This window comes from Salminus brasiliensis, chromosome 6 (assembly GCF_030463535.1).
Source record: "Salminus brasiliensis chromosome 6, fSalBra1.hap2, whole genome shotgun sequence".
In the NCBI taxonomy this organism is placed as follows: Eukaryota; Metazoa; Chordata; class Actinopteri; order Characiformes; family Bryconidae; genus Salminus; species Salminus brasiliensis.
The window spans coordinates 12,144,938-12,168,594 of record NC_132883.1 but is presented as its reverse complement, the minus strand read 5'-3'; the positions used below and the strand labels follow the sequence as shown (position 1 = coordinate 12,168,594).

At 39.4% G+C, this 23,657-nt stretch overlaps 1 protein-coding gene across 1 annotated transcript; it reads left to right on the top strand.

Annotated features, from left to right (window-relative positions):
- The first annotated feature begins 1,760 nt into the window (after nucleotides 1–1,760).
- pdpn (podoplanin) lies at nucleotides 1,761–14,371 on the top strand. The gene is made up of 4 exons (XM_072680873.1): nucleotides 1,761–2,043; nucleotides 8,839–9,234; nucleotides 9,950–10,055; nucleotides 12,779–14,371. Exons 1-4 carry the CDS (start codon nucleotides 1,980–1,982, stop codon nucleotides 12,783–12,785), a joined length of 573 nt encoding a protein of 190 aa, XP_072536974.1. The 5' UTR covers nucleotides 1,761–1,979; the 3' UTR covers nucleotides 12,786–14,371.
- The last annotated feature ends 9,286 nt before the right edge of the window (nucleotides 14,372–23,657 follow it).

Sequence of the window (23,657 nt, the reverse complement as noted above, 5' to 3'; positions counted from 1 at the left end):
CTCTACAGCCTTTAGATACAACCTTACACCTTTTAGTTTTAACTCTACACCCTTTAGTTACAACCTTATACCCTTTAGTTACAACTCTACAGCCTTTAGTTACAACTTTAGAAGCTTTAGTTACAACTCTACAGCCTTTAGTTACAACTTTAGAAGCTTTAGTTACAACTTTAGAAGCTTTAATTACAACTCTACAACCTTTATTCACCACTCTACTGCCTTTAGTTACAACTTTAGAAGCTTTAGTTTCAACTCTACACCCTTTAGTTACAACTTTAGAAGCTTTAGTTACAACTCTACACCCTTTAGTTACAACTCTACAGCCTGTAGTTACAACTTTAGAAGCTTTAATTACATCTCTAAAACCTTTAGTTACAACTCTACAGTCTGTAGTTACAACTTTAGAAGCTTTAGTTACAACTCTACAGCCTTTAGTTACAACTTTAGAAGCTTTAGTTTCAACTCTACAGCCTTTAGTTACAACTTTAGAAGCTTTAGTTACAACTCTACACCCTTTAGTTACAACTTTAGAAGCTTTAATTACAACTTTAGAAGCTTTAATTACAACTCTACAACCTTTAGTTACAACTCTAGAGCCTGTGTTTACAACTTTAGAAGCTTTAGTTACAACTCTACAACCTTTAGTTACAACTCTACAACCTTTAGTTACAACTCTACAGCCTGTAGTTACAACTTTAGAAGCTTTAATTACAACTCTACAACCTTTAGTTACAACTCTACAACCTTTAGTTACAACTTTAGAAGCTTTAGTTACAACTCTACAACCTTTAGTTACAACTCTACAACCTTTAGTTACAACTTTAGAAGCTTTAGTTACAACTCTACACTCTTTAGTTACAACTTTAGAAGCTTTAGTTACAACTCTACAGCCTTTAGTTACAACTTTAGAAGCTTTAGTTACAACTCTACAGCCTGTAGTTACAACTTTAGAAGCTTTAGTTACAACTCTACAGTCTTTAGCTACAACTTTAGAAGCATAAGTTACAACTCTACATTGTTTAGTTACAACTCTACAGCCTTTGGTTACTATTCCTAAACCATTGAGATTCAGATGGACCTGTATTACATCCTGTTTCACATGAAAGCATATCTGTATATTTTATGTATATATTTACTTATGTGTGATCTGCTTGATTGTTTTGGAAAGCAAACTCAACACACTTCACAGTGGGTGATCTGTAGATGGCACTGTCGTTCTGCTCATGCTGCTATATTGCACATCACTTACACCAGCTCAAAGAACTACACACACACAGGCACAGCTCTCTATGATTAGTGCTGTAAGGTGTCATTTTGTGATTTGTGTTAGGACTTAGTATCTTGAAGTGAAATACACAAAGCACAAACTCCCCAGAGAGTGGATGTAGTCGGTATTTCTAATACTATTTAAAAATTAATACTTTCTAAAGTTTCCAGAGATTTTTACTTGTTTGTTTGTGCCACCGGCAGATAACATCATTTCATAAAATAGCCTAAATCATTGTATACTCTCATTTTGTTTATGTATGTATTTGTTGATTTATTCAGTCTATTCTGGGCTAATACAGAGCGAGAGGGAGAGAAAGAGAGAGAGAGAGAGAGAGAGAGAGAGAGAGAGAGATATTGACTCCCTCACTAACTTACTTACTGAGAGTTAAAGAAGGCACAAGGGGCAGGACCACCTAACACGTGTGCCCAACCCCCCTTTCCCTCCTCTACACACACACTCACACACACACAGTCGCTTTTACACACACTCTCTCCCTCTCTTTGGCTTTCTTTAGAGCGTCTCGCCGAGTTTGTGTGAGTGCTGCTGCAGATCTGAAGCTTCTCTCTCTATTCGGCCTGGGTGCAAGCAGTTAGTAGCGTGTGTGAGTCTGTGTGTCTGAGGCAGACTGAACCTATTAGACCAACCCCAGCTGTTTGGAGGAGCTCCCTGCTTTTTTGCCCGAGTTTCATTCAAAAGAACTGAAGACATCATGAAGTTTGAACTGCTGCTGCTCTTTGCCCTGGTCGGGCCTTTCTGTACCATCACACACGCAAGTAAGTCTCTACACACGCTTTCTTTCTCCCTCTCTCTATCTCTCTCTCTCTCACACACACACACACATACACACTCACAATATACACTACAGTTCTCTTGAGTTTTGAATTTGTTTTATACACTTTCCTGCCCCTCATTCACTCTGTTTTCAATAGACACACACACACACACTTGCTTCTCAGACTGTTTCTCTACTTGCACTCCACTGAAAACTTGACCTAACTACTCCACATTCCTTTCTGTCACCCTCTCAGACCCTTTCTTTATAGTCTTTATTTATTTATTTATTTATTTATTTATTTATTTATTTATTTCAGTCTTCAGTTCTTTATTTTTGTCTTTTTTCTTTTTTCATTCTTTCTTCCTTCCTTTCTTTCTTTCCTCCATTCTTTTGTCCTGTATTCTTTGTCCATTCTTTCATCCTTCCTTCCTTTCTTTCTTTTTTTCTGTCTCGTCTATTGGCCTACTCCCCTCCCTTTCCTGAATGACTTGATGATGAGGATGATGGCATGTTCACAGGCTTAGAAAGGCAGTTTGCTCATGAGGAAACTATTTAAACTATTAAACTGTTCAACTTTGGACATGTTTTAACAACTATGAAATAAATTTTCAGTTTTTTAAATGTATAAACTTTTTTAAATAATTAAATTCAGTAATTGCATTATTTCTTAATTATTCTGTGATTCATAACTCTATGACAGAGTCTGTGGTTATGACTTTAATATAACTTAGCTGAGCTGATAAAGCTGCAGACTGTGTTATTATCTCTTACTGGCAGTTACTGGCATCCCAGCGTTCACCTCTCTCTCTCTCGCTCTCTCTTGCTCTCTCATTTGGGCCCACTTTGAAGCATATGATGTAATGGCGTTATGTGTTCTGGCATACGTTTTTATAGGAAGATAGATCTCTCTCTCTTTCTCTTTCTCTATTTCTCTCACTCTCTGTGTGTGTCTCTCTCTCACTGGGCAGGGTTGTGTGTGCATATTAATAGAGCTGGTCCTATATTTAAGAATAGCATTCAGTGCTTAGGGAACAGGCTGGTCAGACTTTTCGTCTGGTGGAGCAACGGAAGAGAGAGAGAGAGAGGGAGAGACTCAAGTTATGCCCATGCAGGGCGTGTACCTCCCTCCCTCCCTCTCCACCTCTCTCTCTCTCTATCTCTCTCTTTGCTAGGCACACTCTTACATGTAGCCATCTTTGGCAGGGTATCAAGCTTTCACCACCGTGGGGGTTTGTGTGTAGGGCCTGTCTGTTGGGGGAGGGCGTTATTTTTAAATTGCAACTTTTAATGACACAACATCAAGCACGACATCACGTCTTACAAGCCTTCAGTGCCCACAAACCCAAACCCACAGCAAATGGTTTACTGTGAGTGCTGATTCGGTTGATAGTGGATATGTAGTTTATAGTGTGTTTAGAGGGGGATATTGAAGTGAGTTGGGAGCTTTCTTAATGATAAAGAAACGGGTCATAGAGCAGGAATGACTGCGTGTGCCAGTACGTTAGTACTGAGCATGAAGCTAAATCTTTTTATCAGGAAAGGGTTTACAAATATTCCTATCAACCATGCAGACTAATATGTTCATGTAAAAAATGGTATTTTAACTGCCTGGATTCAATTTTCAATAACCTGTTTTACAAATCAGGGTCCCACTTCATATGAATTGTCTATAACTGTATAGTTAGACATGGACTTAACAGTGTATTTAATAACAATGTAACTACTGGTGATGTATCCCCTGTTACAGATGGATTACAGTAGTACAGCGTATGTAATTACACATTTGCATTACCTTCATTTTCACTCCTGTAATTACTCAAGTGTATTGCACTAACTCTAACAGCATATTCTCTCATATGTGATAATACATGTGTCATAAGTTGAGGCTTATTGTGTTTATATATACAGCTGCTTTTATTTTTACAGCTATAGATACACTTATGTAATTACAAAATATGTAATTATTGTAATTACACAAGCTGTACTACTGTAGTGTTTATGTAATAAACACATTAATTACAGTAGTTACATTGTTATTACATCACTTTTCTGTACTATATAGACATGTAATATACTATTAACATGTTAAAGATATGAGGCTTTGTTACGACAGTGAAAGCATATAGCTTTCAAAGCCCAAACCCATTTTTAGGGTACTTTAGGCCATTAGTGTGTGTGTGTGTGAGTGTGTGTGTGTGTGTGTGTGTGTAGTTTGCTAGCTGCCAAGAGCTGTTAGCCACGCTGAAGGTAATAGGGTTCAGCTTGTTCAGTCCCGTAACTGTGTCTGTGCTTTATACTTTCAAAAAGCAGCAGTGATGTTGATCTGTACCGTCTAGACATGGGAGAACTTCCCTACTCTCTCTCTCTCTCTCTCTCTCTCTCTCTCTCTTCCCCTCTCTCTCTTCCCCTCTCTCTCTCTCTCTTCCCCTCTCTCTCTCTCTTGCCAAGTATTTAAAGTTGGCATCTACTATTCCATTCCTTTCTTCCCTCGTATGTCTCTGTGATTCTCACAGGTTGCAGTTATGTATGTAATGAACCAGGCTGTATCCACACACACACACACACACACACACACACACACACACACACACACACACACGGACACATACATACACACATATATGTATGCAGATGAGCTGTGTATCCACTGCAGGTGATGTATAGGCTGCAGCTGTGGGCTGTTCTCTGTCTGAGCAGTACACCGAGATAAGAAGGATTTTCCAAGCATTTTATCATCCTTTCACTGTATGCTCCATGACGTGCTATGTGTGTGTGCGTGTGTGTGAGTGTGTGAGAAGTGGGGAGTAAGTAAGGTTTTATGAGTCTGTGTCCCTCCCCAGCACAGCCAGCACAAAAACATTCCAGCTTCACACTCCCTCTCTCTCTCTCCCTCTCTCCTCTCTCTGTGTCTCTGTGTCTCTCTCTCTTCCTGTCACAAAACATGCACAGACACACACTCTGATTGAAAAGACAAAATTCTAAAGTGCCACCCCCAACACACACACACACACACACACACACACAATTTGCAGTGGCAGCTGATTGTGATGGTGATGGATGTAAGAGGGACCCTTTCTCTTCCGCTCTATTTCTCGCCTTCTCTCTCTCTCTCTCTCTCTCTCTCTCTCTCTCTCTCTCCCACTGTTTATCACCTTTTTCTCTCTCTCTTTCTCCTCCCTGCCCAATTAATCTCCCTCCTTCCTCTCTCTCTTTCTCTCTCTCTCTCTCTCTCTTACTCTCTCTCATGCTTTATTTCTCTCCTTCTCTCTCTCTCTCTTTCTCTCCCCCGCCCAATATCTCTTCATTCTCTCTTTTTTTCTTTCTACCTTTATGTTTCTCTCTCTCTCTCACCATTTTCCCTCCTTCTTCTCTGTCTCGTTCCATATTTTTCTCTCTCTCCTTCATGTTAGTTTCTCTCAAATTCTGTTTCTCTCTCTGTCCTGTGGTTTTTTGCTCCTTCTTTCTCCATCTCTCTCTCTCTCTCTCTCTCTCTCTCTCTCTCCTGTATTTCTTTTCCCTTTTATGGTATCTTTTAGGGAAATTTGCAGGCTTGGTCAGAGTTACTCATTTGTACAGCGGGTGCATCGATTTTCAGTGACACATACACTCACACACCCACACAAACGCACTCACACACACACCCACTTGCCATCACATATATTGGTGGGTAGATGATATCCTGTGGCTTGGGGCGTTCGGCTCTGTTAGCAGGGCAGCCCTGCGATTCCCACAGCCGGCCTGCTGAAGCCCCTCACCACTGCTGCAGCTGCATCCTCCATACAGTCCCTACAACACTCACCCACCCAGACAGTGTGTGTGTGTGTGTGTGTATCAAGAGAACAGATTGCTCTTTTTCCATTTTCCCCTCGCCACTGCTCTGTATGTATGCGTGTGAGTGTGTGCATGCCTGTGTGTGTGTGTGTAGTTGTTTCAGGGGAAGGAAACCATACTTAGGCCTAATTGTTGGGGTCCATGACATAATGAGACAATTGTTAACAGAGCCTGATAGGCAGTAAGCACTTACTACACACAAATACACACACACACACACACACACACACACACACACAAATCATTATTTTCACTGCCACTCACACACACATACTCACTCTGCAAAAACAAACAGGACACACAGTTCTTTTGCTCCAGGTCCACCCCTCCCATGTACGTCTGTGTGTTTTTTGTACCAGTCTATTGCTAATGGTGGTTTTGACCAAATCTAGCAGCATAGGATAATCAGAGAGTGCTGCGCAGCCTGCACGGCCCAGCAAGGATAAATATAGCACGTATGCCCTCTCTGTTCCAGTGGTCCAACAGAATGAGGGCCTCTTGAATAACAGGAAAAAAAGAGAAAGAAATGACATCATGTTCTGCAGTAGTTTCAGCCTAACGTTGGTCTTTTGCATCCATTTGCCCACGCCCTGTTATCTGAAGCTAAAAAAAAGCCTCTTTAGCTGTAAATGATCTGCAATTACAGCCCACTGTCACACTCATCAACACTCACCTGATTCTGTCTTAAACACGCAATGCTGATTTTACAAGCGGTTCAGGCCCATAGCAGATAATACTGCAAAAATTAGAGCTTATATTTCATCTGCACTGCAAAAAATGATATCTTAGCAAGTAAAATCCTTTTAAATGTAGTTTAAATATGTAATACTTCTCACTTTATGATTACTGTAGTAATATAATAAGATAATAATGTTTTCAACTTGTATTTATTTGTTTCATGTGTTTTTATCTACTAAAAGTGTTGTATTTTATTGGCAGATAAATTTGCTTAAAGAAGCTGTATGTTCAGCTAATGTCCTCTATGCCCCGGGGGGGGGGCATACTGCTTTGCCATCAGCTGGCGATGTCCAAGAGAGAGCGCAATTTGCCATGCTCTCTACAGGTGGGCAACAGTGGCCCCTAGAATCTTTAGTGGTCCCACCATATAGAGACTGACCCAACTACACACCCAGAAAGTCAAGGAAACTGTAAAAACGTTCATTCAAATTAAACATTATGTTGTATGGAAATACAGTGTGTTGAATAGCAGATGTTCTTGGGAATCTATTTAACCTTCTAAAGGCTGATGTGCAGGTTTGTTTTCAATTCAAACGTTCCTCACATTAACCCCTGAACATAGGGAGGCTTATTACACACTGAGGTGTATTATTCAATAACTACAGGGATGTCCGAAATAAACTTGTGGGGCTATTCTTTGGTTTTAGCAGTTTCTAATAACACAGCAACAACACATTTCTTATAAACATGGGACCAGAACATTTGAGCATTACTGAAAGAACCCTTTTTGGAGATTTTTAAGAGTGTAATAACCCAACTGAGAAGCTCACTGGCTGGATTAGGGCTACCAGTCCTAAACATTAGCTTGGTCTAATAGAATGGACACTAGTTGTTAAGTTGGTGCAGAAGAGGAGACCATAAACAGTTTAGAGTATTAAATATCCAACACATTAGAGCAGATTCCAAATGCTAACTTGGCCTATTTGGCTGTAGTGACCAGTAGTCAGGGATGTTGTTGTAAAGGGTGGATCCCTCACACACACACATACACACACACTCACTCACACACACACGCAGACACTCATATGGACTCCAGCTGGCTTTCTTTCGCTGATCCTCAGAGCTGCTCTGAGAACAGTCATGCTGGAGGATGCTGATGAGAGGAACACTTTCAGACGTCTTTGGTTTTAGGAGGGAGAGTTTTCCCAGATGAGACAGACATGTCATTTCCTTCCAACAAACTCAAATTCAAATCGGCTCCACCCACAGGAAGTGAGGTGGTGCGTTTGGAATGAGAAATGACGCAGACAGGATGAGAGCTCGTCAGGGTGGGATTTAGATGGGGGCTTTTCTTGTAGGTGTGGATAGGATGTTGTGTATATGTGTACATGTGTGTATGTGCATGTGGAGGGCGGCACTAGAGCACTCAAGCCACGTACGAAAATATTGACTTAACAGTCTACTACTCAAACTACCCAATCAAGTCAGAAAGAGTGGGTGTTTATCTTTTTAACCCCTTAAACTCTGCAGGCCTGGAGTCACAGTTCAATTCCTCTCTCTCATAACTACATACTCTATATGGACAAAAGTATTGGGACACCTGCATATTTGTTATTTCTTCCAAAATCAAGGGTCTATTTGCAGTACTTCTCTTCAGGAGTGTATTATAAATGTCAAATGATCTTTGTTTTGCAATCACATTGTTGGCATATACCTGGTGTAATTTCATTTTCTTGTACATCTATCTGGCTAACATAATAATAATAATAACAACAATAAATGAATATTAATAGTCATAATCATCATTACTTTCATTATTCTTACCATCACAACTATGATTAGATAAGTACACCTAACTGGTGTAGTGACTTTTTATCAATATTTAGTTAAGAATTATGTAAAACTAAGTGAATTATTATTCATAAAGAGTTATTACCCCACAGTGTTTTAAATTAATGTTAATGAATTAATTAGTGTGATATGACCTGTTTTGATTAGCTAAACAACATAGTCCAACTTAATAGCGTAGTATAATATATATTGACTGGGAACTCAACACTATCTAAAGACTCAAACTGTACAGACTCAAACTGTACTGTTTCTCTTTAAGCTGGAGGGATTTTGTCCTGTAAAGGTTGCTCAACCTCACAACAGCTTCTATAAACAATATGTATTTGTGGGCGGGGCATAGAAAGCTCAATTAGGCCCATTACTGTAACATTTTATCACAAAGAAACTGAATTTAAACTGAATTGAAATTGTTTACACTGTGTATTTCTTTCAGGTACTCTGGTGGTGCCCACCAAAGCAGATCTGACAGCAGTGACGGATGCTGCTGCAGAACCTACCGATGCTACTGTGCAAGGAAAATTGGATATAGTAACAGCAGCACCAGAGAACACTATGACAGAAGCACCTGCAACACCAGCTCCTGAATTCACTTTAGAAGTAACAGAAGAACCTGCTGCTGAGACACAAACTCCAGTGCTACCCACAACTGCAGAGCAGGTGGAGCCTGCTGCTACAGTAGCTGAACCAGAAGCTACTAAGGCGCCAGCTGTAGATGAAGCAACAAATACATCTCCAGATACAGACATAGAAGAAAATCTTACTCACGGAACAGAGGCACAATCAGAGGCTGAGCAAGAGACAGGAGCAGAGGTGGAAGTGGAGGAATCAGGTGAGACACATACACTTGTTTTTATACAATGTCAAGGTGTGGGTTATACATTTGTCTCATTTGTATTATATACACCAATCAGTCATAACATAAAAACCACTGACAGGTAAAATGATATACATATTAGGACGCAAGTGAACAGTCAGTTCTTGAAGGTGATGCGTGTTAAAAGCAGGAGAAACAGGCAAACATAAGGATCTGAGGGACTTTGACAAGTGCCAAATTGTGATTGCTAGTCAACTGGGTCAGAACATCTCCAAAACTGCAGGTCTTGTGGGGTGTTCCTGGTATGTAGGGGTCGGGACCTACCAAAAGTGCTCCAACAAGGACAAGCAGTAAACTGGTGACAGACTCATGAGCACCCAAACCTCTTTAATGTGATCCATAGACGCCCCACTTCACAACTTACAGGACTTAAAGGATCTGCTGCTAAAGTCTTGTTGCCTTCAGAGGTCCTGTGGAGTATGTGCCTTAATGGTTCAGAGCAGCGCAAGGGGCACCTACACAATATTAGGCATAGAAGGTGCCATAGAAGAAGCACCTTTGATGTCCTAAAGAACCGTTTTTGAAGGCTTAAAGAACCTTCACATTATCTAAAGGTTCTATTCCCAGTTAAGGTTCTTTGTAGAGCCTTTACAATATGAGGTTCTATAGAATTAGAAAAGTCAAACACACACGTTTTGCTAAATTCCAATTTCTCTCCCCTTCTCTTCAGGCTTGTCCACAGGCCATGTGGTGGGCATTGTGATTGGTGCTCTGGTCACTGTGGTCATCATCATTGCAGTGATAGTTGTGGTGGTCAGGAGGATGGGCCAATACTCGTAAGTGCACCGGAAATACTGGTCATTCAAAATGCTTGTGAAACTTGCATGCTAACAGCGAATGATCTTCTATGTTTTAGGCCTGCAAAGAAACGAAAGCCTCAAAAACAAGACAGCTTCGTGATCTCTGTAAAGACACTATTCGTTGATTGATTGCTAATCCCTGTTAATTAGTACAATCCACTGATGACTCTAACACCAACAAAATAATTCTTGTTGTTGCAGCTACTCCAGTACACTATACACATGTAACACATGTGCACAGGTACAGCATTTAGATTGAAACAGTGGTGGCGATCCATTATGCTTACAGTATTTGTGTTTTAACTAGAATAAGGTAAACTATTTAGCTTATCCCGCCATCTTTAGTATCAAATGGTTTATGGTCATATAATACTCAGTAAGTGAATGCACACTGCTTGAGATATGAGAAAGGTCCTTCTGACAACATAAAAAGTGCTGTGTTTCAAAATGGCCAGCAGGCAAACCGGATGTGATTCTAATTGCTTTGTCGCTATTTTGACGTTTTTAAACAATTCCAAACTAAATTATTAAATTAGTATTATTAAAGTATTATTAAAATTTTTATTACATTTATATAAATAATACAAATGTTAATATTGTGGCTGTCCAATGAAAAACATATATGGACAGCAGTGATATATGAATTTTTGTATGTGAACTTCAGACATCCTTATTTTATTGCAGTGTTGTTCGAAAAATACTCTTGCAGTGAAATTGTTTGGAGCTTCTTGTTGTACACCAGTGCTGCTCTTACTAGTATTTACTAGCCAATTAACTATTGTACATGGATCACAACCACTGATGTCATAATGGATGCCAGAACAAAAAAAATAGAATGTTTATGTAATAGTTCAAACAGCCAAATGGAATGTTTGGTTTAAATCGTCCAAACAATCAGTTAGAATGCTCAGGTAGTTAAATGGTTAAAACAGTCTAATAGAATGTTCAGTCTATTAGAATGCTCAGGTAGTTAATTGGTTAAAACAGTCTAATAGAATGTTCAGTCTAATAGAATGTTCAGTCTATTAGAATGTTCAGGTAGTTAATTGGTTAAAACAGTCTAATAGAATGTTCAGTCTATTAGAATGTTCAGGTAGTTAATTGGCTAAAACAGTCTAATAGAATGTTCAGTCTATTAGAATGTTCAGGTAGTTAATTGGTTAAAACAGTTTAATAGAATGTTCAGTCTAATAGAATGTTCAGTCTATTAGAATGTTCAGTCTATTAGAATGTTCAGGTAGTTAATTGGTTAAAACAGTCTAATAGAATGTTCAGTCTAATAGAATGTTCAGTCTATTAGAATGTTCAGTCTATTAGAATGCTCAGGTAGTTAAATGGTTAAAACAGTCTAATAGAATGTTCAGTCTATTAGAATGCTCAGGTAGTTAATTGGTTAAAACAGTCTAATAGAATGTTCAGTCTAATAGAATGTTCAGTCTATTAGAATGTTCAGTCTATTAGAATGCTCAGGTAGTTAAATGGTTAAAACAGTCTAATAGAATGTTCAGTCTATTAGAATGCTCAGGTAGTTAAATGGTTAAAACAGTCTAATAGAATGTTCAGTCTATTATAATGTTCAGTCTATTAGAATGTTCAGGTAGTTAAATGGTTAAAACAGTCTAATAGAATGTTCAGTCTAATAGAATGTTCAGTCTATTAGAATGTTCAGTCTATTAGAATGCTCAGGTAGTTAAATGGTTAAAACAGTCTAATAGAATGTTCAGTCTATTAGAATGCTCAGGTAGTTAAATGGTTAAAACAGTCTAATAGAATGTTCAGTCTATTATAATGTTCAGTCTATTAGAATGTTCAGGTAGTTAAATGGTTAAAACAGTCTAATAGAATGTTCAGTCTAATAGAATGTTCAGTCTATTAGAATGTTCAGTCTATTAGAATGCTCAGGTAGTTAAATGGTTAAAACAGTCTAATAGAATGTTCAGTCTATTAGAATGCTCAGGTAGTTAAATGGTTAAAACAGTCTAATAGAATGTTCAGTCTATTATAATGTTCAGTCTGTTAGAATGTTCAGTTTAAACATTTGAAAACATCAAATAGAACGTTCAATGATTGGAACATCATTATGGGCCAAACTAAAGTAATTAGTCTGTTTTGGAACTTTGGGATTTTGCTGGAGTAGCAATTCATTATGCGTCATTATCCTAAACAAAATGAATCTGTGTTACTAACAGCAATTTAAAACCATTTAAAGATGCAATGTGAAGTGATCATCCTTAGAAGGATGTTTTGGTTATATTCAGTGCCAATAACTTTGAAGTAATACTGATAACAATGTAATAAATGTGCAGCTATCTAAACAACACTACTTGCTTGAAACTATTCTTACAACCATAATCCTTGATGTGCGGCACCCACGTATTCTGTTTCTATGCTCTCAAAAATGAGAGTGTTTTATTTTAAACAATGAAGAACCACTTTTGGTTCCATGAAGAGCCATGTCCATAATAAAGATGAATAAGTGTAAAGAACATTTTAAAGGAATCTAAATATTCTTTACCAATTTAAAGGTTCATCTCGATCACCCTCAATCCTAGTAGCAACTTTACTTTTTAATTTAAATTTAAATTGATCAGTATACGTGGGACTACATAGTGAGTGTGCATTGGTGGGTGGTGGACAAGCTATTTATGGTGTGCTTTGTGCTTGAACTAAAGTCCTCCTCATTTTCCCTCTTGTTTTAGCCCCTGAAAAGGAAGGCGGCGCGACAGGAAGAGAAGAAGAAAAAGTTCTGGAAATTCTGAACTACTGAACTGATGTCATTTCCTGTCATTAAACAAAAGCAAGCTAGGAGCACTCTTAACCATCCAGGACTATGAGGACGGTGTACTCATGCTCCTCCCACCCCCCACCCTAAAGCCATTGATATGGATGATTCTGCCCAAATCTAATCACCCATCCCATGCCCCCCCCCCCCCAAAAAAAAAAAAAAACCCTACTGCCAAAGATTGAGGAAGTTAAAGTGACTCTGTGCTTTAAAGCACAGTACTGTAAAGGGAAGGAAATGCGGAATATGAATGTGCAGACACAGCTCACAAAGTCTGGGTCTGAGAAGAGTACCTAATCAACCACATTAGCAAACATCAAACATTTAAGATTTTCTTAAAAGATCTGAAGACAGAAATTACTGTAAATTACAGAAACCCAGGCATTTCTGTTGTATCGTCAAAACAAAACTCACATTGTCACTGTTATTTAAAAATTTCCTTTTGAGACCATTGGAAAACACCAGCAGCCCTTTACCTTGATGAATGGGCCAATTCTTCTGTAACGTAACCATTTTGGAGACGAAAGGTTTTGTTACGATAGCCACGAAACACTGCTTTCATCATTTGCCTTAGTCATCCTAGCATTCTGCGTATCATTAGCATGCATGCACGCACACTAGCAGTCCTAGTCGCTCTATGCATATTCACTTCCCCTTACCAAGACAGCGCAACAGTAATGTCCTGTGACAGAATGATGCATTAAAGACAGCTTATAACCAGATTCTAAGACCATAAACTGCTATAAGCTGTCACAAGCAGACTCAAGCAGGGACATCTTGAACCTGGTCTTAGGGTGGCTTTAACTGTTGAATAAAGTTCTGTTCTGTATGTAAGCGTATGCAAGCGTAACTTGACATTCTAGTAGCTTAAACCGTGGCATTTAAAGCCTTAATCCGGATCTGTGAACCTTAGCAGAGGGGCTAGTACCACTGACTCGGGGCGGCCCGGATACTTCCAACAAATGACTTTGTTAATGTGAATTGAAATTGACTGTGTTGTTCACAGCCTCCCCTGCCCAAAGTAAACCACATCTCATCTCACATTCTTCAAATGTTAGATTAGATTTAAGGACCTTTACAGCTAACAGACACACACACACACACACACACACACACACACACACACACACTCTCTCTCTCTCTCATCTGCTTCCTACAATATGTGGTCTGTCCATCAGACCTGTGCATTAACCTCAGGTTCACTGGACTAGACGTGGTTCTTTTTGCTGCAGTTTTAAAGGAGTGTGTGAGTTATGCTGTGCTTGCTTCTTTAAGAGAACATTAATACATGCACTGACTGATTAGCAATGTTAAAAAGAAAGAGCTTTAGACACTGCAACTGTTTGCAACGATTCTTGTTTTGCCTCTTTTTTTTGTTCATTTTTGATGCTTCATAGTCCACATGCCAGGTCCTCCTTTTACTGTCTGCTGTCTAATTAATTTTATTTAATTGCAGTGTTCTTTTTTCCTTTTTGGATGTTCATACTGTTTTAAATAAAAAGTGAAAATAGCTCAGTGTGCTGTGAGTGTTCTATGAGAAATAGGGCTGTTGGGTCATGGTTTGGTTCATGCCACAGTTTGGACATCATGGTTTGGTACAATGGCTAGGCGACTTTCGTTTATTTTGAACAGACAGTAGCAGCAGTCGCAATAGTACCACTTAAAGTAGGTTACTGTAAAAGACGACTGTAAAATAACAGACATTTTTCAACACTATTATCCTGTCAAGCTTAAAAAATGGCTCTCTACAGTAAACTTTTGGATGTAAATTGACAGTAGTTATTCTGAAGAATAGCTCTTTACTGTGAAATGGATGCAATGTGATGCAGGAGCAGTGTGGTATGGAGGTGGTGTGACTGTAGCTGGTGGCAATTCCTTTTGTTCAAGATTCATCATCATCATTTTGTGGTTAATTTAACACTAGTCAAGAGTTCTCTCTGTTTTGGTCAGTAAAGAGATGGACTTAAAACACCATCATGGTGATAAAAAGAGATATGTAAATTCTCAGTGTTCAATTTAACTTAAACGTTAAATGAACAGCATTTAACCATATATGTGTACAACAGTAGGATACTGTTAATTTAACGGTTATTTTCTGGCAGTTCTTTACTGTTTTTTACTATGAAATCCTTACAGTGTAGTTTGCATCAAAGATTGCTATCATTTTTCAGAATCCACCTCATTAAAGCTGTCTGACAGCCATTACATCCTAATCATGCTACACACATACTGCTACCGCACATGCTCCACTGGAAGTGCATTCGTTAGTGTGTGGTTTGGAAAGCAAACACAGCCAGCATGGCGGAGATGTAAAGCTGACCTGTGGAGAAGACAAGAGCTCTCACAGAGGGAGAGAGAGGGCAAGAAAAGGCTGCAGTATTTCTAAATGGAAAGTTTTCATACAGCTCTATATGAACTGTAAAAATGTAGATGAAATGATGATGAAGTAGCTACAGAGTCACAGACCGCTTTTTTGAGTTAACTCAACTTAGTCAAACATTTTCCTAATTTGCATTTTTTAGTTCCGCATCTCAGTTAGATCAATAATTCCCACAAGTTGAGGCAAATCAAGAACATTAGTAAATGAGCTGCAGCTGAAATTGATTAAAAAAAAATTAAGTTTTGTAGTGTGTGTTTCTCCACCTCAAATTGTTTACTCCCATCGGCAGGTTAAGAACTCTCTATCACATGGGGGGGAGGCTTTCCTATAACGTCTGATCTCCTGTCTCTTGACACGCAGGCAGTTAGACAGATACACCACTCTTGAGCTGTGGAGCCATGTACACATCTGTGTCTAAGAAAGAACAGAAAGGGAAATTTACTCAGAACTGTGTTTTTATGAACTTCACAGCTCAGGACTGGCACAAAAGTCGAATGCCTGCTCATTAAGTATGAGGAATGTTCAGATCTCAGTAATTACTCTAAAGCACCTCTAAGCAAACATGGAAATGGTTTAAGACTGTACTTTAGCACACTGTAAACAAGTCGACTGCAGAACAGAGTCTGTTTCTTTTTTTGAGACAGGATAAACTGCATAACTGAAGTACAAAACACAGTATTAAAGCAGCAGTATGCGAGAATTAGTATTTCTGGCTCCTGGGCTCCCCCTACAGTCAGTAAGTGTAATTCATGCTTTGAGACACCCCTCAAGGAGAATTTGACACAAATTTGACGCAGAATTTGACACAAATGAATCACGTTATGTGTTACACAGTTTTATACCCTATTAAACATACCCTGTGCTGCTCAGCAAGCTTGTTAAAGCAACGCTTGACCAGTGTAGTATAACATAAGAGTAGTATAACATTATTGGTAATGCTGGTCCACCAGTTTAGGTATGTTGATCATGCTGGTCAATCAGTTTAGGTATGTTGGTCATGATGGGCATGCTGGTCGACCAGCTTGGTATTACTGATCATGCTTGTCGACCAGCACGGTCATGCTGGTCATCAATCTTGAGCATGCTGGTCATGCTGGTCATGCTGGCTTAACCAGTTTAGGTATGTTTTTCATGATGATCGACCAGCTTGGTCTCGTTGGTCATGCTAGCCATCAGCTTGGTCATGTTGGTCAACCATTTTGGTGGTCTCATTTGGTCAGGTTAATTATGCTTGTAGGCCAGCTAAACTATGCTTGTCAAGAGCTAAGTTGGTCAAGCAGCTTAGTCAACTTGAGCTGTTTTTTTCCAGCAGGAATAATGAGGAAATAGCTAATTAACGGAAACTAACAAGTTTCCACCCACTGTTCAGTAAATACAGATTTGTTGTTGTTTGCAGTGTCAGTTTAACTTGAGGGGGCATACACTAAACTGAACAGTAACTTTTAAATAAATTCAGCAATACCAGCTGTTATTTTGCTGATTATGAGAGGTGTTTTATTACCTCTCTCTCTCTCTGTATCAACGTAGGGCACTGGTGGTCAGTTAAGTAATGTGAGGCATAAAACACTGGCACACTGTGTGTGCGTATGTGTGTTTCCATGTGGTTTTAGGCAGCAGCCCAGCTTCTCTCTCTCTGGCAGTGAACAATGGGGCTCTTTTAGCATGAATCTCAGAATCTCACTCAGCTGTGGAGGTGCTCCCAGAAAAAATCCAGCACTGGGTCACTTCCTGAATGTGTAAGAGCACCCATGATAACATAAACTTGAAGATAGCAGCGTCGAAAGCTTAGGAGAACGCACAGATCCTGAATATGGAACAGTGAGGAACTATCAGTATCAGTCTCTGATTAACACATGCAGATTAATGCACATAGAAAAACACACAGATACAAGAGTTCTCCCACACTGCCATAAATTCCTCTCCCTCGCATACTTGAACGCTTGCAATAAACGATGCCCTCCCTGACACCAGCTTCTTTTGCCCATGTGCAACATCCTGCTATATCTGTTTCAGTGTGTGTGTGTGTGTGTGTGTATATATGTGTGTGTGTGTGTGTGAGTGTGCATTTATCAGCACTTGTGTGTGAGTGTTTTCATGTTTGCGAGTGCAGAGCAGGGGGCTATTTCGGCACGGCTCATGTTTACCTCAGAGCCCAGCACACTGAGAGCTTGTGAGAAACACCCCCTGACACACACATTGATGGCCTTCTTGTTATGGTGTAGGGTGTATCAGCAGAAGTAGGCAGAGAGGCACATGACGGAGAGGGAGTTCAGTTACAGTCTGACGGCTGAAGGTAGCCGGATTTAATTCTGCATACTAACTAGACACAGTGACAGGCCTGCTCACTTCAGTTCTCATAAATGTACTGCAAAAAAAAGAATCTGTAAAATTTACAGATGGTACCACCACATCTAGGTCTGAAAGAGATCAACTGCTGACGTTTACAATGACCACCACGTCAGACGGACGTGACAAAACAAGTGTACACCTCTGCTACATGAAAGATAACCAAGCTGAATGACCAAAGCTAAAGATTTCTAAGTTATTTAATGGTTGTATTTTCTGAGGGATTCTGTTCAGGGGGTTGAGTAATTCTCAGATTGCAGTCGTCATTTGTGTGATTGTAGTTGAGATGTTTAAATTGTTCTTGTTTGACTGGTTTATTGCAATCATTTCAACTGCAACTGTAACAAAGAGAATGTAGAGATTAATATTGGTTTGTGAATTGTTTTGCATATACATTTTGACCATGTGGTTGATAAAGCACCTATTGGTGCAATACTTTTTCATTTGTTTTAAACAGCTGTTGTTTATTTATTCTACAAGGACAGTGTACGTTAATTTACATGAAGATAAATGTACCAAAGTTGGCCAGCTGGCTTTTTTCCACTGTATGAGTTTTGTTTGTGTTGTTTTTCTGTATTTTCTTTACTTCCCACCTTTCTTCTGTATTCTTTGAGAGACCTTCTTTTTAAGCCACAGATAAATAAATGTGTAATTCTGAATATATACTTCACTCAGTCACGTCTTACTGTTGTCAACATTGCTGCTTTACTCTATTTCATAAATAAATGACTGATAAAACAGATGTTTTATGCATCAAATGTAGAAATAATCAGCGACATGCAGAAATGTCTGAGGATTATAACAAAATATGTTGGGCAAAAATCAGTTGGGTAAGAGTTGTAACACTTGGGAGTTAAGATAAAAGCACAGATTTATCGCAGGGAATTAAAGAGGATGTCTTACACTGCTCCGCTACGGCTGTAAATTCTGATAGGTCTGTATATTTTATGTTACCACCACATTGAAGTCTGAGAGAAATCAAATGCTGATTTTTGCAATGACCACCACATTAGATGGACTCACAACACAAATTCTACATCTCTGCTAAATGAAAGGCAGCCAAGGTGCTCAACTTAAGTTCCACATTTCTTGTTTTTTTCCCAGACTTTTATCAAAACTCAGCAGTCGACTCTAACAGTAATCAGACCAGTGATATTTACAGGGATAAATGCAGCTGAAATTAAGTAAAAAGAATGTCCTACTAACTTGCATTAGCACAAATGATGCTGTGGCATCAGTAAAATCGAAGTAATTCTACTAGTGTGTTGAGTTACTACAACTAACAAGGTGATTAGCATAGTTAATTATGGTAATAGCCTACATTTGCAATAATCTGCTTGAAGTATGATCATCTGTATAAATTCATTGGCTTCAATCATTTCAAAGCTATATTTCCCAAAATGAATACACTTATACACCACTAATTAAAAGTGAAAATTAATTAGAACATTTATGTGAGTTTGCTACCCCTGTAAGGCTAAAAACAATAGCCCAAATGACACTAGTATGAAGCTAAGCTAATTACAAATAATGCCAGTAAAAGTGGGTACATATAATGAAGCATCTGGTGCTGAGGTGGTGGTGTGGGGGGCCTCCAAATGAAAATCTGCTTAGGGCCCCATAAAGGCTTGGGCCAGCCCTGGGTATCTGGCACCAAGATGTTAGCAGCTAATCCTGTAAGTCCTGCAAGTTGGGAGGTGGGGGCTCCTTAGATAGCATCAATAAGTCTTGGGAGCCCATGATCCTGTTGCCAGTTTACCATTCGCATTAAACCACTTTTGATAGGTTGACCACTGACCACTGCATACCAGGAATGGCCAACATGACCTGTTGTTTTGTAGATGCTCTGACCCAATCGTCTACTATCACAGATCACTCAGATCACTCAGACCTCCAATCAAGAACTTCAAGAACTGTCCGTCCACTTGTATGAATATGTAAATAACACCCCTTGACAGGTGCCACTGCAACCAGATAATCAACAATATTCACCTCACCCATTTTAATATTATGGAAGAAGCCTATATGTAAAGAACACAAGGAGAGAATGTTATAGGTTTGAGTTTAATGGACAGCTGAAAAGAATGTATGTGTGTGTGTGTGTGGGGGGGGGGGGGGGAGGTCTGCATGATCGTTGACAACACATCTGGTTCAGCGTGAGTGTCTCTCTATGTCTCTCTGTTTCTCACTATTATGGGTGTTAAGCACTGCTTTGTGGGATGCAGCTGGAACAAGCATCGCATACGTGTGACACTTAACGCTGAGACTACCATTGTCCAGCCCTGTGTTTGTTGAGAGTCTATGCATGTGTGTTTGTGTGTGAAGTGCCAAACATCTCATCTCCGTTGTAATGGCCTTGGCACACACAGGCCTGTATCTGGCCTTGACAAATAACTCCCCCACCTTAATAACTGTCAATGTCATTGTATTTATGATGAGTTGTGTAAAATTAAGTAAGAGAGATGTTTCACAGAACAGCTTGTCCTTCCTCTGCTACCCACACCTGCCCCGCTCCTTGTGTCAAGCACAGTAGGAGATCCTAACTGAAGGTTTCCATAGCAATGGACATGATGTTGCTTTAGATACGTTGCGCATTCCGGATGAAAAATAGTGACAGACTGTGATGACATGAGTAGTTCCTTTGTATTGGCTTGTGAAACTCAAAGATAAGTTAGATAAGATAACTCCAATAAAATTTTACTTATGCTCACTGACCACTTAATAAGATCTCCCTCCTTTATACAGGACCATGCAAAAGCCAGAGACCATCCTTAACTTATTGAATTAGCAGTCAAAACAGGCATTAAGTACAAACACATTCATTTTTGAGAAGATATGACAGATAATCTTGTGAAGATAATGTAAAAAAGGAAACCTGATAGACAACTAAAACTGTCCCGATCCAATAAGCACTATTTAGGCTACATTCACAGCATAGCAGGTAAAAGCAGGTAATTACATTTTTTCATCATATGTGATCATGTGTTATCTGCGTTGAAGTGTGAATGCCATTTTCAGATTACAGTTCCGATTTGGGACACATACATACCATACATGCTGTTGAAATCTGATACATATCCTATACATGGAAATGAGACTCAAGCTGAACAGCCAGATCAGAATTCATGTGATTTATGTGTCAATTCAATTCAACATTCCTCATAAATGTACATCAACACCACAGGACCAAACTTCAAAGGACCTTTTTCTTCAAAAAAAACTTTTCTTGAAGGTTCCTCAAAGCACCTTAAGAGGTGCTTTTATTCAGGGCTACTAGTATAGGACCTCATGTTCTCCAGAAAGGTTAGCTAGCACAGTTAGAGCTTTGTGTAAACCTGCAGGGCTAAACCAAACACTGAACACTGACTATGTTAATAAACAGGTTTATTAGGACATGTTTCTATATTATAATGTACATCAACACCACAGCCTTCCATGCCCAGGAGTCTGAGAATACAAAGGCCTCCCCTCATGTCCTATATGATGTCCTAACCTGCAGCTGGGAAGGAACAACTAACAGAGTGGAGGCAAGGTACACAGACTAAAAAAAAAAGCACAAAATAATTTAATTGCATTTAATAATTCAAAACTCGTTGAGGCTTAAAAGTTGACTCAAAAGATGAACCTTTGATCAAACTAAGTTGAGTTAACTCAAAAAACGCTTTGAAATCAGTTACATTTACATGTTACATGTAATTTGCACATTGAGCCACCAGTAAAGAACAGAAAGAGAGATACAGAATTATCACTGAACATGAAAGAAGCATGTGGACTGACATAGTAGAGTAATATTACAGAATTTGACACAAATATGACTCTGATTACGCAGTGTTATACTGTTTTAGCAATCAGCAGTGAGCAGTGAGCCTCCCTATTACAGGTCAGTGGAGTATCACAATGATTTTGAAGCTGTTATTTAAAGGTAGAAATGATACATAGTGTTGCTTTAATGACTGTCAGTTCTGAAAATCACTCAACCTGAACAGTTATTAACAGCTGTCATGTGTCATTTTTGGCAATGGCCTAAATTCCCATCATGTCGCACCAGATTTTGGGATGCCATGGACCTCCACAAAACTTACATAGCAAGTATCCCCAAACATCCCAGTAAACTGTAAGAGAGACCACATGCACACACACATGCATAGGTGCATTCACATAGAACAGAACAGCTGAATATATAAAGAGTTAAACAAAAAGTACAACAGTGGATAAGAACACACATATGTCACACCCATTCAAGTCACTGAGACACTGGAATGACCACACACACACACACATACCGCATGCAGATCAGTATGGCAGTAGAACAACGGCACATGTGTGATTAGCCACATACACACACTCTACATGTGATCACACACATGAAAGTACTGGAACAGCATGCCAGAAACATGCTGTTCACACACTAGGCTGAATGAATGGGCTTGTGTGGGTTTGTGTGTGTGTGCGTGTGTGTGTGAGAGAGAGAGATACAGTGTGTAGGAGGATGAGCAGATGAATGCAGTTAGAATAGCAGATGCAAGAGTGTAGGTGCAGATTCACGTGGTCCACAGCGATGGCGCTAGAATACTTGATTGTTGGAGAGAATAGAGGCTTGCTGATTGGACCCTGTAATTTATACATACCACACATTAACACACATACACACACAACGGCCAAATCTGACTGTATGATAAAGAATTCCATTTTTAACGTGGCTGTGTTTCACTCCTCTTGAAAGAAGAATGTAGCCCCATTTTACACAATGCAGATAAACACACACCCACTTTCACACAAACCACAAACAAGCCCACACACTTGATTGTCCCATTCCCACGATCAGGCTTGAAAGATATGAGTCTACGAGTCTACACTGTATTTGTCAGAGCTGAATGCATTTCCATGGCCACATCCGGGCTTCACAGAGGCTTATGACAGGCTGCACTCAATGGTTTTTCAAGGGTTGTTTTATAAAAGGTTTACAAAGATCTGTGACAATTCACAGAACCATTTGAATCCTTGCACTGGTGGAACACTAGCACCTTAGCAAAAAACGGTCACCAAAAGACTCATTAACATTATAACCACCTGCCTAATACTGTGTAGGTCGCCCTTGTGCCACCACAACAGATCTGAGCATTCGAGGCCTGGAGGGCCACTGAGGGCGTCTTGTGGTATCTGGCAACAAGACATTAGCAAAACATCCTTTAAGTCCTATAATTTCTGAGGTGGGACCTCCATGGGTCGTATCAATATAACTTGTGTAACCATGACCCTGACGCTGGTTCACCGGTGATTATTCCTTAAGCACTTTTGGTAGGTACTGGCCACTGCATACCAGGAATACCCCACATGACCTGTCTGATGTTTTGAGATGTTCTGACCCAGTCGTATAGCATGAAAATTTGTCCCTATTTAAAGTGGCTCAGATTCTTACTTTTGTCCATTTTTTTTGCTTTTAACACACATCACTTTCAAGAACTGACTGTTCACTTGCTGCCCAATATATCCACCCTTCGACAGATGCCACTGTAACCACATAATCAGTAAAGGCATACAAGTAACAGTGTTATGGAATAAGGATAGAACAAACTTGAAGGGTTCTTCAAAATTAGAACTGTGGAGGAACCTCTTACAGTGCTTTGAGAAACCTTCAAAGGACCCTTTTCTTCAAAAAACCTTTCCTTGAAGGTTCCTCAAAGCACCTTAAGAGGTTCTTTGTGCTTTTATTCAGGGCTACTAAGAGAGATCCTCATGTTCTCCAGAAAGGTTAACTAGCACAGTTAGAGCTTTGTGTAAACCCACAGGGCTAAACCAAACACTGAACACTGACTATGTTAATAAACAGGTTTATTGGGACATGTTACTATATTATAACTCTGATAGAGGCTTTGTGCAGACCTGTCAGACCTGTGTCTCTAAACAGTCAGAGAAAGTTGTCATTTTTCAGTCAGTCACTGTTCCACTAGCTGCACACCTGCAGCCAAATGTGCTAATGACATAGTTCTCTATTACCAACTAAGAGCACAGTTTCAAAAGGTGTATTATATCTACAGTATGTTGTATATATAACGCACCCCATTTAAAT

What these genes read in the sequence shown, in the direction of transcription:
- pdpn (XM_072680873.1), top strand. Translation starts at nt 1,980, where the DNA reads ATGAAGTTTGAACTGCTGCTGCTCTTTGCCCTGGTCGGGCCTTTCTGT. An exon ending in CTGTACCATCACACACGCAA is followed by an intron (nt 2,044 to 8,838) that starts GTAAGTCTCTAC and finishes TATTTCTTTCAG; the next exon opens with GTACTCTGGTGGTGCCCACC. An exon ending in GGTGGAAGTGGAGGAATCAG is followed by an intron (nt 9,235 to 9,949) that starts GTGAGACACATA and finishes CCTTCTCTTCAG; the next exon opens with GCTTGTCCACAGGCCATGTG.